Source organism: Haliotis asinina, chromosome 9 (assembly GCF_037392515.1).
Source record: "Haliotis asinina isolate JCU_RB_2024 chromosome 9, JCU_Hal_asi_v2, whole genome shotgun sequence".
NCBI classification, from domain to species: Eukaryota; Metazoa; Mollusca; class Gastropoda; order Lepetellida; family Haliotidae; genus Haliotis; species Haliotis asinina.
In genome coordinates this window covers 25,886,910-25,901,814 of record NC_090288.1, presented here as the reverse complement: position 1 = coordinate 25,901,814, position 14,905 = coordinate 25,886,910, and the positions used below count along the sequence as shown (strand labels likewise).

The window sequence follows — 14,905 nt, the reverse complement described above, 5'->3', positions numbered from 1 at the left end:
TGTGAACACATCCAGCCTCCATTCCGCGCCAAATCTCACCTACTTGAAAATATCGGTGCTCACATATGCATAAGTCATGGTGATAAAAATGACAGGACTAAATCCTTAATATTGTGGCCAGTTTTAATTACTAGATGGATGTGCTTTCAAAACACATAAACATCTTACATTATTTCATCCAGTCACAGCTGTCAAAGGCCTCTGATCGTTTGAGTTGTTTCCATACGGTCCTCGCTCAGGGAGCATGTTATTCTGATATAGTGTAGTGGAGCCTTAATCAGAATGATGAAATTATGAAGTCGGTTGCCAACGGCCACTCAGAGAGTGGACAGGTTGCACTGGGAACATTGGGATAATCGACGTCTGTCTGGCTAACGTCTCGAGTTCCATGACCAAAGCAAAGATGTCAACTTACAAGATGTCAAACTAACCGTTCTCTGGACATTCATGAACATCCAAGCATTTCGCCACTCGTGGTACCAACTGAACAACGTGTTGAACAACATGTCCTCATTGAAGAGGACAGCGCAAGTGAATGTCTGGCCAACAACCAGGATGTCACCTATGTCAGATTTCGATTTTGACCCCTGACCTTTTTAACGACCTAGAGCGCCACCATTTAAATATGATCGCCTATGCAGATATGCTCATAACATATTCATTTGCCAATATGACGTTGATCAAAAGATATATGGTTCTAACTGCCTCTATCTCCAATACTTGTAGAATGGTACTATGGCAGATATGGGCGATTGGGTCGATGGGTCATGGTTGTTTGAGTCGTTAACTCCATAGACGTGATAGTGAGATTTACCAACGTTGGAACATATGTCATATTTGGGATTTCACTTTCTTAGTAAAATACAACTTCTATTACTTTTTGGGCTGAGTCCCATCCGGGATTCGAACCCGCACCCTCGGAGTCAGGCACCTAATCGTCAGCTCACAAAGTCAACAGCCTAGCCCGCTCAGCCACCGCGACTTCCACAAAAATAGAATTCGGCCATTTAGAAAGTGGTCAAATACAACATATGTCATATTTGACAACCCCAAAAAGTACTAGAATTTGTACTTTACTAAGAAAGTGAAATCTCAAATACGACATATGTTGCATTTGACCACTTTCTAAATGGCATTGTGTAATCGACGTTGCACGATATTGAATGGTTAGGCCACGCGACAGTTGCATGTGTTCCTGTTCAATCATGTGTTTCGTGTTTTGGGGATTTGTTTTGTTTTGGTTTTTGTTTGTTTGTTTGTTTTGTCTTGTTTTACTTTGGGGATCCTCTGTGTTTGCTTATATTTAGGTTTGGGGGTTATGTTTAATGGGGATTTTGGGGTGTTTGGGTTTGGTTATGTACCTAAGACAACATGTCTGGCTTTGTTAACAACATTGATTCTTTTGATGTAGAATACAGCTACAATGACATGTATTATTTGCTTGATTATGAAATTTCAACGCCGGTTGTTGTGTATTTTATGCTGTATCACTTTGAAAGCTAAAGTTTTTGCTTGATAATGAAATTTCAACGCCGGTTGTTGTGTATTTTATGCTGTATCACTTTGAAAGCTAAAGTTTTTGCTTGATAATGAAATTTCAAAGCCGGTTGTTGTGTATTTTATGCTGTATCACTTTGAAAGCTAAAGTTTGGAGACACTGCTCATCATAGTCTGATGTGTATTTTGCTGATTATGGACATGTGATGTCCCGGTAGAGTACACCATTCCAATAGCCAACGAGCCTTGGTTTGCTGTCACAAACATACCATCACACACTGGTTCTTCTGGACGCCTTACTTGCACGACCACCAGAGAGTCCAGGTGAAATCCAGAGTCATCTGTGAATATTAGACTATCCGAGACGTGTCTTCTGGGAACATGAGATGCTGTCTAGGCCTATCTCGGCGTCACTTGTGGTTGCACAGACAAAACTAGAGTGTCGGGCGTCACTGGACGTCGGGACTGTCTTGCAGGTGTGTTGATCTGTTTCTACCACTACTTGATACCAATTCTTAATCAAGGAATTATCCAAACTGTTAATGTGGCAAATAGGAATCGATTCCACTGATGCTCCGACCGAGTATGACTGTCTCGCTAACTCCCCCTCAGCTGTTAGCGTTGCACAGTTTATAACATCTCCAAAGAAACGACATTGGGTTTTGGTGTGCATTCAGATTTCTGGCAACCTGATTTTTCGCTATTCCAGTTTGATTGCGAATGTACTATTCAACAAGCCGTGGCGTTGCAACGGCGCTATATTTACTGTTAAATTAAGTGTATAATATCCACGCTGATTCAGTTTAGTGATGTCTTCATGGGTATATACTGAAAGATACCTTGTTTAATTTGATAATATTTCTTGATGAACTTATTTTCAATTCAGTTACTTTTTCCGGTAGAATACAATACGTAACTTTTTGTTGAAATCCAAAGGTGATCTTTACTGGCTGTGTCACTGACTCATCGGTCTTCAGCAACCCATGCCTGTCGTAAGAGGCAACTAACGGGATCGGATGGTCAGGCTTGCTGACTTGATTGACTCATGTTATCGTATCTCTAGTGCGTAGATCAACGCTCATAGTGTTGATCACTGAATTGTCTCAATCATTTATAGACCTCTGCCATATAGCTAGAATATTGTTGGGCTCGGCGATAAACAAGAAACAAACAAACAAATAACGATTGAAACATACTTTGTAGGTAAGAGTGATATTGCATAAATCATATTGCATAATGCTGACGAGACATGCATCATGTGTTTGTTTCCGCATTTTGTCGATTGGGTGTCTCTGACAATTGCTTTTCGGCAGACACACGTGAGCGTAACTCATTTGTGTAGACCGACGCTCATAGTGTTGATCACTGGATTGTCTGTTCCAGACTCAAGTATTGACAGAGCACCGTCATATAGATGGAATATTGCTGGGTTAAACAACAACCAAGCCCAAAGGTCCTGAATGTTGGTTAAAATAACGACAGGATCAGTTTCACTAGATGCCAGCTACTCGAATACAGAAATATCAAGTAGCACTATAAAGCGACATTAAAATGGAGACACTATGACAAGGTGCACAACCCCGTAGAGACGGACCCATGAAGGTCCCGGGTAGAACAGGCCTTCAGCAACCCTATTTTTATGCAGAGCGTTGACACATTACACCTGAACCCGTGAATATCCGCATGCTTGTCGTAAGAGGCGACTAACGGGATCAGGTGGTTGATACGTCATCGGTTCCCAATTGCGCAGATCGATGCTCATGTTGTTGATCACTGGATTATCTGGTCCAGACTCGATTATTTACAGACCGCCGCCATATAGCTGGAACATTGCTGATTGCGGCGTAAAACTGAACTCACTAACCTGTAGAGACGTTGATCACTTTAGTGTTATATCAATATATTTTATATTTAGCTTTGTCTGATATGAATTAAATACAGCAATATTCCTTCGGATCTGACACAACGGCAGTTGAACATACTTAATCGCTGGTTGGAATGAACATCCAATGCAAACAGTAGCAACAACTCATCACGCTATATTCGATAAGGCCGATTATATTACTGATGTCTTTCACATCGCCAGTTTCAACAAGGAAGAGAGCGAGTTTGTGAAAAGTGACAAACAGTAAGATTAAAAATATTTACACTATTTGTTACATTACTCAATTTTGATGTGTCAGTTTCTTCTTTATATTATACATCGTTTCATTATTACACGTGGGAATGAAAACTCAGGGCAGAAGGGAGATGGGAAACGCAGAATTAAGTAAGTCTAATGGGCCATACAGACGCTTGAACAATGTTGGGATGAGATAGTATGTGCATCCTGTTAGTCATGTCCCGACATCTCTGTCGGGGTCCATCCTTGATAACAGAAGCTAGGTCATAGATACTTAACTATCCTTCGTGGAGCACTTCCCGCCACAATGTGATTTACATGACACGATTCGGAGTCGACACATAAGTGGTGAGTACATCATAATCTGTCATATGTGTGACCATTTGACACAATAGATAATACCTTCCCGCCACAATGTGACTTACATGACACGAATCGGAGTCGACACATAAGTGGTGAGTGCATCATAATTTGTCACGTTTCTCATCTTCAACGTTAGACACGTGTGCGAAATGTACAACAGTTGCAACTGAACTGTCTGATTCTACAAGGTGATGCTGTACTGTAGTCTAATATTGACAAATGTATATGGATAACACCTTAAAACAGTACAAAAATCTTTATCTAAACAAAACGTCGCGTTCACGAAATATAAAAAGTTGTTATCCCTAAAGTTTATCCAGTATTGTACATCCCAACTTTCAGTACTATAGTCATTACTGCTTCTGCACAAACGACTTCTTCCTCCACAGAAATGTGGATACTGAACGCTTTGTACATAATATTGTATATCAGTTATACTCTATGTCCAATATTAAGTATTCAGACTTCAAGCCGAATACATGGGAAGTGAAACACAAATTCTGTTATCTTTTTCAGTAGGTACTGTACTAAGAAAGTGTTATCCAAGAAATAGCAAATGTTACATCTGACCACATTCTAAAAGGCATTGCGCGGTCATAATTTTGACGGACACAATCTTTCTCCAGCAGCAGCGGCCAATTCAAGCAGAAATCAGGTCAATTTGCATTCCGTTTCTGATGAACAGGTACGTAGGAATTGTTACCCTCTCCTTATTTCTAAACTAACAGTTCAAACAACTGACATGCATCTCAGAGCCACGTACGGCCAAAGCCCACTCGCCTAGATCACGGTCCGATCTTGTAGTTTCAGTACGCGGTGGTCAGAATATCATTTGTTCAATTTACATGATAAGAGTCATTTCAACGCATAGCAGAAACAATAGGTCAGTGTTATAACAAGACATATTTTACACTTAAACACATGAAGACTTCACAACATAAATGTTAATTTACATTACTACAAGGTTAGCAATATTATGTTTGTTTTGAAACAAACGGGACGTCCTCTTTGAGCTTAACTTCGTTGTCAACGTATGTATAACGGTTTTATTTTATACTTGAGTATACCAATAGTCATGTTAAGATAGCTTGCCGTCAATCACACTATATACATTATGAAAGAATGGCTCCTTAAGAATCCTTCGCCGTTGAATCATGTTTTTATCTTTGTTGTATAAAATATCTCCCCGATAATAATTAAAACAATTTAACTCTTTCCAATTCCAAAAGTGTATAGTCGCAATATGATGTAAGACACAATTATTATATTCTTGCGGATGTATTTCATAGAAAAGCATTTCCTTGTATTTGCAATTTGTACACCAGTTTTACATGTGCAAATGAAGCAGGCATATTGAAGATCGCTTAGTATCATCCACAGGAGAGCATTCATTTCACACAAACCTTTCAATTAATTGTTTTACGAAAAACCATGATTGGTTATTTCTTTCTTGTATTTCTCATTTATCTGATACCGATCCTGTAATCCTATGCTTGTTCATAGAAAATCTGTTCTGGTTGGTTTGTGTTATTCAGAAAGAAGATGGAGAGGGGACGCCGCCCAAAGGGTATGTCTTCTGTTTCGAAAGTCTGTTTTCTGTAATTTGTATTGGTATTGATTAAGTTATAATTATTATTAGGTCACAATGAGTTTTGAGTGCTAGTTATTATGGGTCACATTTTGGTGTCAACAGTAATAGTGTTTTAGCTGTACGCCTTTAAGGTAGCGTTTTAGAGTTGCCCCCCTTTCAGTGTGTGTTTGCCTAAATGGCCACACGAGGCCGATCGCGAAGGTTCCGTACTTTGCTGGGATGCTCAAGAATCAGTGGCTGTTTATATATAAGGTTGGTTGTTGTGTTGTACTGTTTCTCACTCTCAAACCAAGACTTTCATATTATATTTGTGACCCATAACTTTAGATTTGACTCAGTTGCAGTGTATTAGAAAGCTCTATTGTCTTGGTTACTCTCTGCTCAATGCATAATATTTTAGACTTGTCTGTGTTACATTTTGCTGGTTCTTGGCGGATTTCTTATACCTTTTGTCACAGCACATTAAAGTTTCTTCACTGTGGAAAACTGTTCATAAGAGTAATCATCGGTGTAGCCAGTCCTACGCAATGTCAGCGAAAGCATACAGGTATTTGTCTACACCTGTGTAACGGGAAACGGCAAACAGGTCTGGTGAACTATCCTCTTCAGTTACCTGGATCTCAAAAACTGTTTCTGAAATATTATTGGTGTGTGTGTGTGTGTGTGTGTGTGTGTGTGTGTGAAAGAGAGAGAGAGAGAAGAGAGTATGTGTGTGTGTGAGAGCGTGTCTACGTGCGAGCTTGTGTGTATGCGCCTTGAATAAACAATTTATTATATTTTCAGGTCGGAATAGAGGGGCAAATAGAGACAGGTAATATTGTTGTTTTCATTGCAGTCTGTTGGTGTTTATAGCTAAAATGGATAGCATTATCATTAAAACGACCGCGTGTTGTCAGAAATGAGCGGGCCACTGGAACTTGATAATGCCCGCAAAATGCTTGACGACGGGCCATTATCAAGTCCGTTGTTAGGTGACGTCATAAGTAGCTCAGCTGTTGAAGTTCAATCACCTACGGCTCGATTGAACTTGGGTTCATTATTGACCATATATCTGGCTCACATTCGTCACATGTGCCTGTGTCATTATGCACTCTCCTGCCTGTGCCAACCATAACAATTGTACCATAAATTACAACATACAGCAATGAAAATATCGACTTGAAGTCTAACGCTGTTGATCACTGAAAACAATGGCGGCTGGTAGTATGAGCAATGGTGAAGGTCGAATGTCGTCAATAGTGACGTCATCTGTGTTGTTCTATGACGTGACTATACTTGTAAAAAGTGTGTCAGTGACCTTCGTCGTTTTGTTGTTGGCAGTAAATGCTTTTTTCTGTTGGTGTTTATATCCACCCATACGTGTTGTAGCGGTTGAGAGGGTGTTGCTAGTTAAACTGGGTTTCCTGAATATTTTTCATGAATTAGGCTAAAATGGACAATATAGAAAATGAAGCATTGGGGATCCTGGCGGAAATGCATTTGTAATAGAGCGCCTGTAGTGACACATATGGAATCATACTTGTTTTATTGTTGCAGATCTTCCAGCAAAAGTCGTAGTTCTTCACGTGAGTAGAACTAGGGATCATGTCCTATTAATGTTCTCTCGGAACGGGATGGGATGCTGGGAATAAAACTTGGCCTCATCGAGTCTTAAGTTTTGTTGACAAGATAGATGTTCTTTAAAGGTGATATTTATACACACAATACAACTGTTGCGCTATCAACATACTTGTTGGACGTGTTTAGGTATTTCAAAATTTAATGAAGAAAGTCCGTGGTTCGAATCCCAGCGTAAGACTCTCGTAGGGTTATTAAATATGAGCTAAACAGGTGTTAGTACCCAGGTTTCTGTTGACCGGGGAGTATGTAACACATATCACAGATGACATCCTTGCCTTGTCACATTACTGATGGGGTTAACCACTATGGTAATATGGACAATGCGTCCGATTTCGGATCGGAAGATCCGTGGTTTTTTATGTTTTATGCCACTACGAAAGTTTTAAAAACACAATAGAACTGTTGCGGTATCAACATACTCGTTGGACATTTTGAGGTATTCGAAAGGTTACTCGAATTCAATCTTATTTCGATGTTCTGATAATGTGTACTCTGCCGCCACAGGAAGACCACTAACAAGAACCAGTACAACAACAGGTACAACTACAGTAATAGGTACAACTACAACGACAGATGACACCATAACCACGGCTGCTGATACAACCACCTCCACAACTGGTACCTCCCCAAACACGAGAACAACAGTAGCCACAAGCAAACCAACCACTCCGAAAAGCACCCCAGGTACTGTCATAGTAGTACAGTGTACAAACAGGAGTACAACCTCCGCAATAAATTAGCAAAAACATATCTCAAGAGCTTGTCCCAAACTAGTAATATCTAATCATATAGTATAATGAAAATGTTTATACATATATGTATATATAATTCATGTGGATATATGTTGTGTGTTTAGTTGGTTGGAAAGGATAAGGACAAATGGAGCTACATCTATTGTGGAAACGATAATGCCTCTCATGTTAACATTTCCATGTACAGGTGATACCTCGCAACAAAACATCCATGTAGCAGGCGGTACTATCGGTGGTCTTGTCGGAGGTGTCGCTATTACTGTTATCGTCATTCTCGTGTGGCGTTTCTTCCAAGCTAAGAAAAGGTACTGGTAACAAAACACAAAGTAAAAACTGGCATGACTGTAGAACTGTTTTATGCCTCTACGAAACGGCAATGATTCTACAAATACTTATGCTCCTACATCCATGCATATAGTGTCTCAGTGTTTGCTGGCGTATGAGTGCTCTTCCCACATATCAGCAACCAGAGCCAGGAAGGTCAGAATAGCTGATGACCGAAGTGTTGTCAAACAAAAAATACATTGGAAACGAGAGCTGAAAATTGAGCAAGAATATCATGCTAGACATTATAATTGTTTCATCGGCATTCTAGAAGTTGGTGAGTCAAAAATGAAACATACACCTTCATGGATGGCAACTTGTTGTCATTTATGAAGCTATATGTGTCATCGTGTGTATACCAGATGATAGACAGCTATTCACACAAGGACCCTTTAGGTATGATAACTGCTTAATGTGACCCGTGATTATTCGGGTTACAACTGGTCTTGATCCAACCAGTGCTTGATCTGAGAGACGACAAAGGATATCGGGTAGTCACGCTCAATCACTTACTTCTTGCATGTCTTCACATTCCAGACTCGATTGTTTACTAACTGTCGTCACGTACCTCGAATATTGATGAGTGCGTCATTAAACGATTAACCAAAATAAAAAAAGTCGTATGATTATTTTATTCGTATGATTTACATGGGTTTTCATCTTTTCGGTTTTCTTCAACAAATTTCAACTAACGCTTCAACAAAACTGCTTTATGTCACGAACATTGGTGTTACAGAAGAGGAGACCGACTGAAGGAAGGAGCAGCAGAAAACCCTCATACATACATGGGATTAGTAAGTTACTGCTAATTCATATTAATATTATTTCGTTTATTTGTGTATCGTATTCAGAATCTGGATGATGAAAGTTAGAGACACTCCAAACCATATCGATTTTATAACCGTTATCTTTTCTTCCGTCATAACTTGAAGCGAAATAATCAGGAAGCATCTGTTGCCTCCGTTCTCTGGATAGAGCAACTACACGGAGACCACATACATGGTCCCGTAGACACAGCATCTACACAGAGACCACAAACATGATCCTTTAGACACATCATCTACATGGAGACCACAAACATGATCCTTTAGACACATCATCTACACAGAAACCCCCTACATGGTCCTGTGGATGGATCATCTAGATCTACACCGAGACCACCTACATGAGCCTTTAGATACAGCATCTACGTGGAGACCTCGAACATGGTCCTGTAGACACAGCATCTGCACTGAGACCACAAACATGGTCCTGTGGAGACATCTACACGAAACCCACACACATAGTCCTGTGGACACAACATATACTCGGAGACCACCTACAGGGTCGAGTAGACACAGCATCTACACAGAGACCCCTACACCGTCTAGTCTATAGAACATATGCGAGTAAATAAGGAGAACTGAATCCTGCATATATTTTGATTGCTGATCAGTAATCTTTCTCAAATGGTTGTTCTCAATATCTACATCAATATCTGTATTTTCGTGGATGTAAACTTTCTTTCCCAGAATAACACCAACAAAACCAGCAGTTTGGTAATATCCACAGTCCCAGATGTAATCATGGTGTCCTCAGCGCAACACGCCCATAATGAGACAGAAGCCGAGTATGATGTTATTCAAGGGGAAGAAAAGTATCAGTTCACAAAGGAGATGGTTTCTCCCGCTAATCAGGCAGATTACACAGAAATCCCAGACACAGAGAAGTGCAGTATGCCTCAACCTACTGCTGACTACTTTGTCCTGGAGAAAGAAGAGCACAGATGTGACGATTACAATAGACTGAGAAACGCTGCAGCCCCGATTGAAGTGAAGGGTACATACAACAAACTGGAAGACGACACTAGTAGGATCCCGACTGAAGTGAAGGGTACATACAACAGACGGGAAAACAACACTAGTGGGACCCCGACTGGAGGGATGTGTACATACAACAGACTGGGTGACGACACTAGTGGGGTCCCGACTGGAGGGATGGGTACATACAACAGACTGGGTGACGACACTAGTGAGACCCCGACTGGAGGGATGGGTACATACAACAGACTGGGTGACGACAATAGTGGGGTCCCGACTGGAGGGATGGGTACATACAACAGACTGGGTGACGACAATAGTGGGACCCCGACTGGAGGGCTGGGTACATACAACAGACTGGGTGACGACACTAGTGGGATCCCGACTGAAGTGAAGGGTACATACAACAGACTGGAAGACGACACTAGTGGGACCCCGACTGGAGGGATGGGTACATACAACAGACTGGGTGACGACACTAGTGGGACCCCGACTGGAGGGATGGGCACATATAACAGACTGGGTGACGACACTAGTGGGACCCCGACTGGAGTGAAGGGTACATACAACAGACTGGGAGACTGGTATGTCTCAGCCTACCAACCTACACCTGACTACTTTGTCCTGGAGAAAGAAGATGACAAAAGTGACGATTACAATTGACTGGGAAACGCTGCAGCCCCGACTGAAGTGAAGAGTAAATACAACAGACTGGGAGACAACACTTTGTCCTCCAGTAGCCAGACGAGGGAGTATGCGCTAAACTGCTAGAGGGAACACCTGCTGAGGCAACAGACTCAAGATATGATGCTGCATCCTCTAAGTGGAAGAATTGTATAAAATATAACCGACTGATTGTCTGAGGTACCGGTGGTTGGAGAAAAGTGGGGGCTGTTTTTTTTGTTGTGCTGAAATCATTAATTTCTTTCAAAAAAATGTTACTTGTCATAAATTTGAAAGACAAGCTTCCTTAGATAATATCGTTGTGCAAATACCTAAGATAATATAATATAATGATGATTATACGTGTGGAATGATACGTGCAGATTAACTGTTTCTCTGTTAGTTCTGAGTCTGAAGACCTTTTTCATGACTTCATGTATCCTGTTGCCTGAACGCGTCGGAGAATGAACTTCTGGGTTTCCCTACACTGAAACCTCCAGTAATACTTAAAGTATTAAGTAGGTATCTCATGAATTAACCGACGATGCCCGAAGGAAAATATAATTTTGTTTTCTCACAGCAATTTATTTTTACCGTTTGTAGTGACTTTGTTTATTATTGGTCTGAAAAATTTGTTTCAATTTTTGTTACAACACAGCATCAAATTGGTTTATGAGAGCGTGAAAATAACGTAACAATGTCTCAGATGAGAAGCGATAAAACGTCACCTGCCTACATGTAATCGTTGTTTGAATATTATTGAAAACATGATTTAACTGTAACAATCCTTGTTTTGTGTGTCATAGTTTCCAAGCATGTAATCTACATGGCATAATTGTACTGAATACTCATACTCTCATACCGATAGCAGCTGTCTGTACAGTATCATGTATGCAGTGATAATAACGTATAAACAGTAACCGTAGCAGATGTCTGTACAGTATCATGTATGCAGTGATAATAACGTATAAACAGTAACCGTAGCAGATGTCTGTACAGTATCATGTATGCAGTGATAATAACGTATAAACAGTAACCGTAGCAGATGTCTGTACAGTATCATGCATGCAGTGATAATAACGTATAAACAGTAACCGTAGTAGATGTCTGTACACCACAAGAAGACTAATCTCCTTTTCTACAGTCTGCCAGAACGCCCAAATAAAAACATAGAAAACCAAGTGTTCTTTATTGACAGTTCAAGTTCATCCAGGGCAGTGGACAATATGTTGTTCCAAAATGCCCATAGACTCATAAAAAGCGAATACCAGCGGCAACAGAATCCAACGGCCCCGCCCAGTATCATCGCTACCTTCGTGTAAATGACAGAGACCCTGAGCAGACAGGCGACGGAAATACGCGAAAACAGAACGTGTGGACAGGGGTGAGAGTCGTGGGGTTGGAAGTCGCACTGGAGACTAAGGAGCCACATATTCAGTCTTCTCAATGGAAACAATGTGAATGACACTCTACAACAGATAATGAGTCTGTCTGAACATTGTTTTGTTCGCTATGAGTGACCTTTAGTTACCTCATTTCTTCTTTCCACTCTTAAAATGCATAATAACAAATATTGCCATAAAGATCCTACCGAATTTTGTGATTCTCGAGCATGTCGTCTTAGTCCTTGTATCAAAATGTTTTGTTAGAAATCCCGTTCGTTGAAAAGATACAAGTAGTGCTCATCCCATTAGGATAACAGTGAACATGAAAATCACGTGCACTCGTACCACGTGGCCGTATCTCGAACGATACGGAATGCAAGCTTTGTGTTATGGTTTGTGTTCTATCTCTGGATTATTTTGTGACTTATTCTACATGGACATTCAATTGGATTACCTCGACCACGCTCAGTGAGTATGCTTCGGAATTACTACTTTTGAGAAATACTATCTTTCTATATCGAATAGCTGCAACATGTAGATCACTCAAGTGTGTTTGAAACAATATGAATATACCGAAACATCCATATGTATTTTCTAGAAAACTTTGGACATGTCTTAACTTGAACAGATCACAATGCAAGCTTTGTATTGCAAATTGGTCTTCTTTCGCAGATTACGTTATGCAGTCTGTGTCAGTTAGAATGGCACTTTGAAATGTGTTCAGTGAGTATGTTCTGGTTTGGTTATTATTTTGAGAAACTCCACAGTTCTATTTCGAATGGACGCAATATGTAGAGCACTCGTCTATGTCCAAGACAATGTGAATATACCTAAACATCCATATGGGCTTTTCTTAAAGCTTTTGACATGCCTTAACGTGAACAGTTCGCCATGCAAGCGTTGTATTACGAATTGGTCTTCTTTCGCAGTTTACTCTGTACCAGTTAGATTGCCACTTTGAAATCTGTTCAGTAATGCCTAAACATCTATATGTGCTTTTCTTGAAACTTTTGACATGTCTTAACGTGAGTTTAATTTTACGCCGCACTCAACATGCAAACATGGCAATATCATGCAAACATGTTTGAGTAAGTGAGTTTAGTTTTACGCAGCACTCAGCAATATTCCAGCTATATGGCTTCGGTCTGTAATTAATCGAGTCTGGACCAGACAATCCAGTGATCAACAACATGGGCGTCGATCTGCGCAAATGGGTACCGATGACCAAGTCAACGAGCCTGACCACCCGATACCGTTAGTCGCCTCCTACGGCACCTTTTATGACAAGCATGGGTTGCTGAAGGTCTGTTCTACCCCCTGATGTCTTAACGTGAATACAAGCGTTGTATTACGATTGGTGATCCTTCGCAGATTACATTATGCAATAGTTTGTGCGAGTTAGATTGGCACTTTTAACCTTGTTCAGTGAGTATGTTTTGATTTGGTTATTATTTTGAGAAATCCCACAGTTGTATTTCGAACTGACACAATATGCAGAGCACTCATCCAACGACTCTTGCCGATGCATGTTCATAACGCTATGATCCGTCAAGGCTTTTAAGAGCACGGAAAGTCCGTGTATCTCGTACTTCATGTAATGTGTGTACGATATCAATACGTATCAGCAATAGTTGCGATGCATTAAAACATGTAACATTGAGCCAGACTGCCAGTACATTTCCGATGAACACACTATGACTTATGGAAAATTATTTTATGTTGATCTTGTGTTGTTAATTTGTTCTCTGTGTTATGAATGTATATATATATTGTGTTTGAAAAAGAGAAACTTGTTATCTTGATAAAATGGAAGCAGCAACCTATGCGCATTTCACATCCTTTGACAAATAACTCCTCACATTGATCTGTTTATTTTCGTTTTTGACAATGCCGGTTGATATTTTCACATATCAACAGACAGTTCGGGTTTTTTTTAATGATTATGCAGTTAAATTCCTATGCAAAAATCTCCATATGCCATAATGATGTTATGTGTATATACTGCACAAATCCAGTTGACTATATTATTAATTCTGCTATGTTGCGGTGATGTACACCCAACCCTGGCCCACTTGCAAACTCTGACTTCAAAATAGCTCATCTTAATGACTGTAGCTTAAGAGAAAACGCTGTTGTAATCCAGGCAGAATTAAGTGATTATGATGTTATATATTTGACCGAGACATGGTTGAATGCCACAGTTGATAACAATAATATTCTTATCCCCAGTTACCGCGCCCCTGTTAGACAGGATAGACTAACAAGAAGTGGAGGTGTTGCTGTATATGTGAGAGAGAGCCTGACTTGTTACAATTGTTGACAAGTTGTCTCCCCTAGGGTTAGAGGGTCAAACTTACGTGTAAAAAGGAGCTATTTGATTTGTATTTTTACAGAGTTGACCAAAGTGGTAATTATTGGCAACTAGTCCTCCACTCAATTGGTAATGGCATTGACATGGACATATATACTATTATTGCTGATGACTTTAAGTGATATTAAAGATACAGATACGAACTGGTTAGATGGATACGGCAAATTCTATTGTCCTGCTGTTAAACTGTCCAAATTTGGTCGTCTATCCTGTGGAGTATGCCTGTGCATTTATGAATCCGTCAAGTAATTGTGTATGTTGTCAACATTGCATATTGATAACGATCTTTGTGTAAATTTGTCAAAAGAAATGTTTTCCATCGATAAAGATATAAACTGATATGCAGTTATATACCCCATGGGCTCACTGTACTATGACAATTGTAATTCAAGTTGTAGTATAGAACAACTATTAGTTG

General features: G+C 40.1%; 1 protein-coding gene across 1 annotated transcript; it reads left to right on the top strand.

Moving 5' to 3' along the window:
- Nucleotides 1–3,831: 3,831 nt before the first annotated feature.
- Nucleotides 3,832–11,912, top strand: LOC137296554 (serine-rich adhesin for platelets-like). Its single transcript, XM_067828360.1, has 9 exons — nucleotides 3,832–3,967; nucleotides 4,609–4,667; nucleotides 5,518–5,549; nucleotides 6,357–6,384; nucleotides 7,110–7,138; nucleotides 7,698–7,877; nucleotides 8,133–8,250; nucleotides 9,006–9,063; nucleotides 9,781–11,912. The coding sequence occupies exons 2-9, from the start codon at nucleotides 4,660–4,662 to the stop codon at nucleotides 10,729–10,731; spliced, it is 1,404 nt and encodes a 467-aa protein (XP_067684461.1). The 5' UTR covers nucleotides 3,832–3,967; nucleotides 4,609–4,659; the 3' UTR covers nucleotides 10,732–11,912.
- Nucleotides 11,913–14,905: the final 2,993 nt, after the last annotated feature.

What these genes read in the sequence shown, in the direction of transcription:
- LOC137296554 (XM_067828360.1), top strand. An exon ending in AGAGGGGCAAATAGAGACAG is followed by an intron (nt 6,385 to 7,109) that starts GTAATATTGTTG and finishes TTATTGTTGCAG; the next exon opens with ATCTTCCAGCAAAAGTCGTA. An exon ending in CACTCCGAAAAGCACCCCAG is followed by an intron (nt 7,878 to 8,132) that starts GTACTGTCATAG and finishes TTCCATGTACAG; the next exon opens with GTGATACCTCGCAACAAAAC.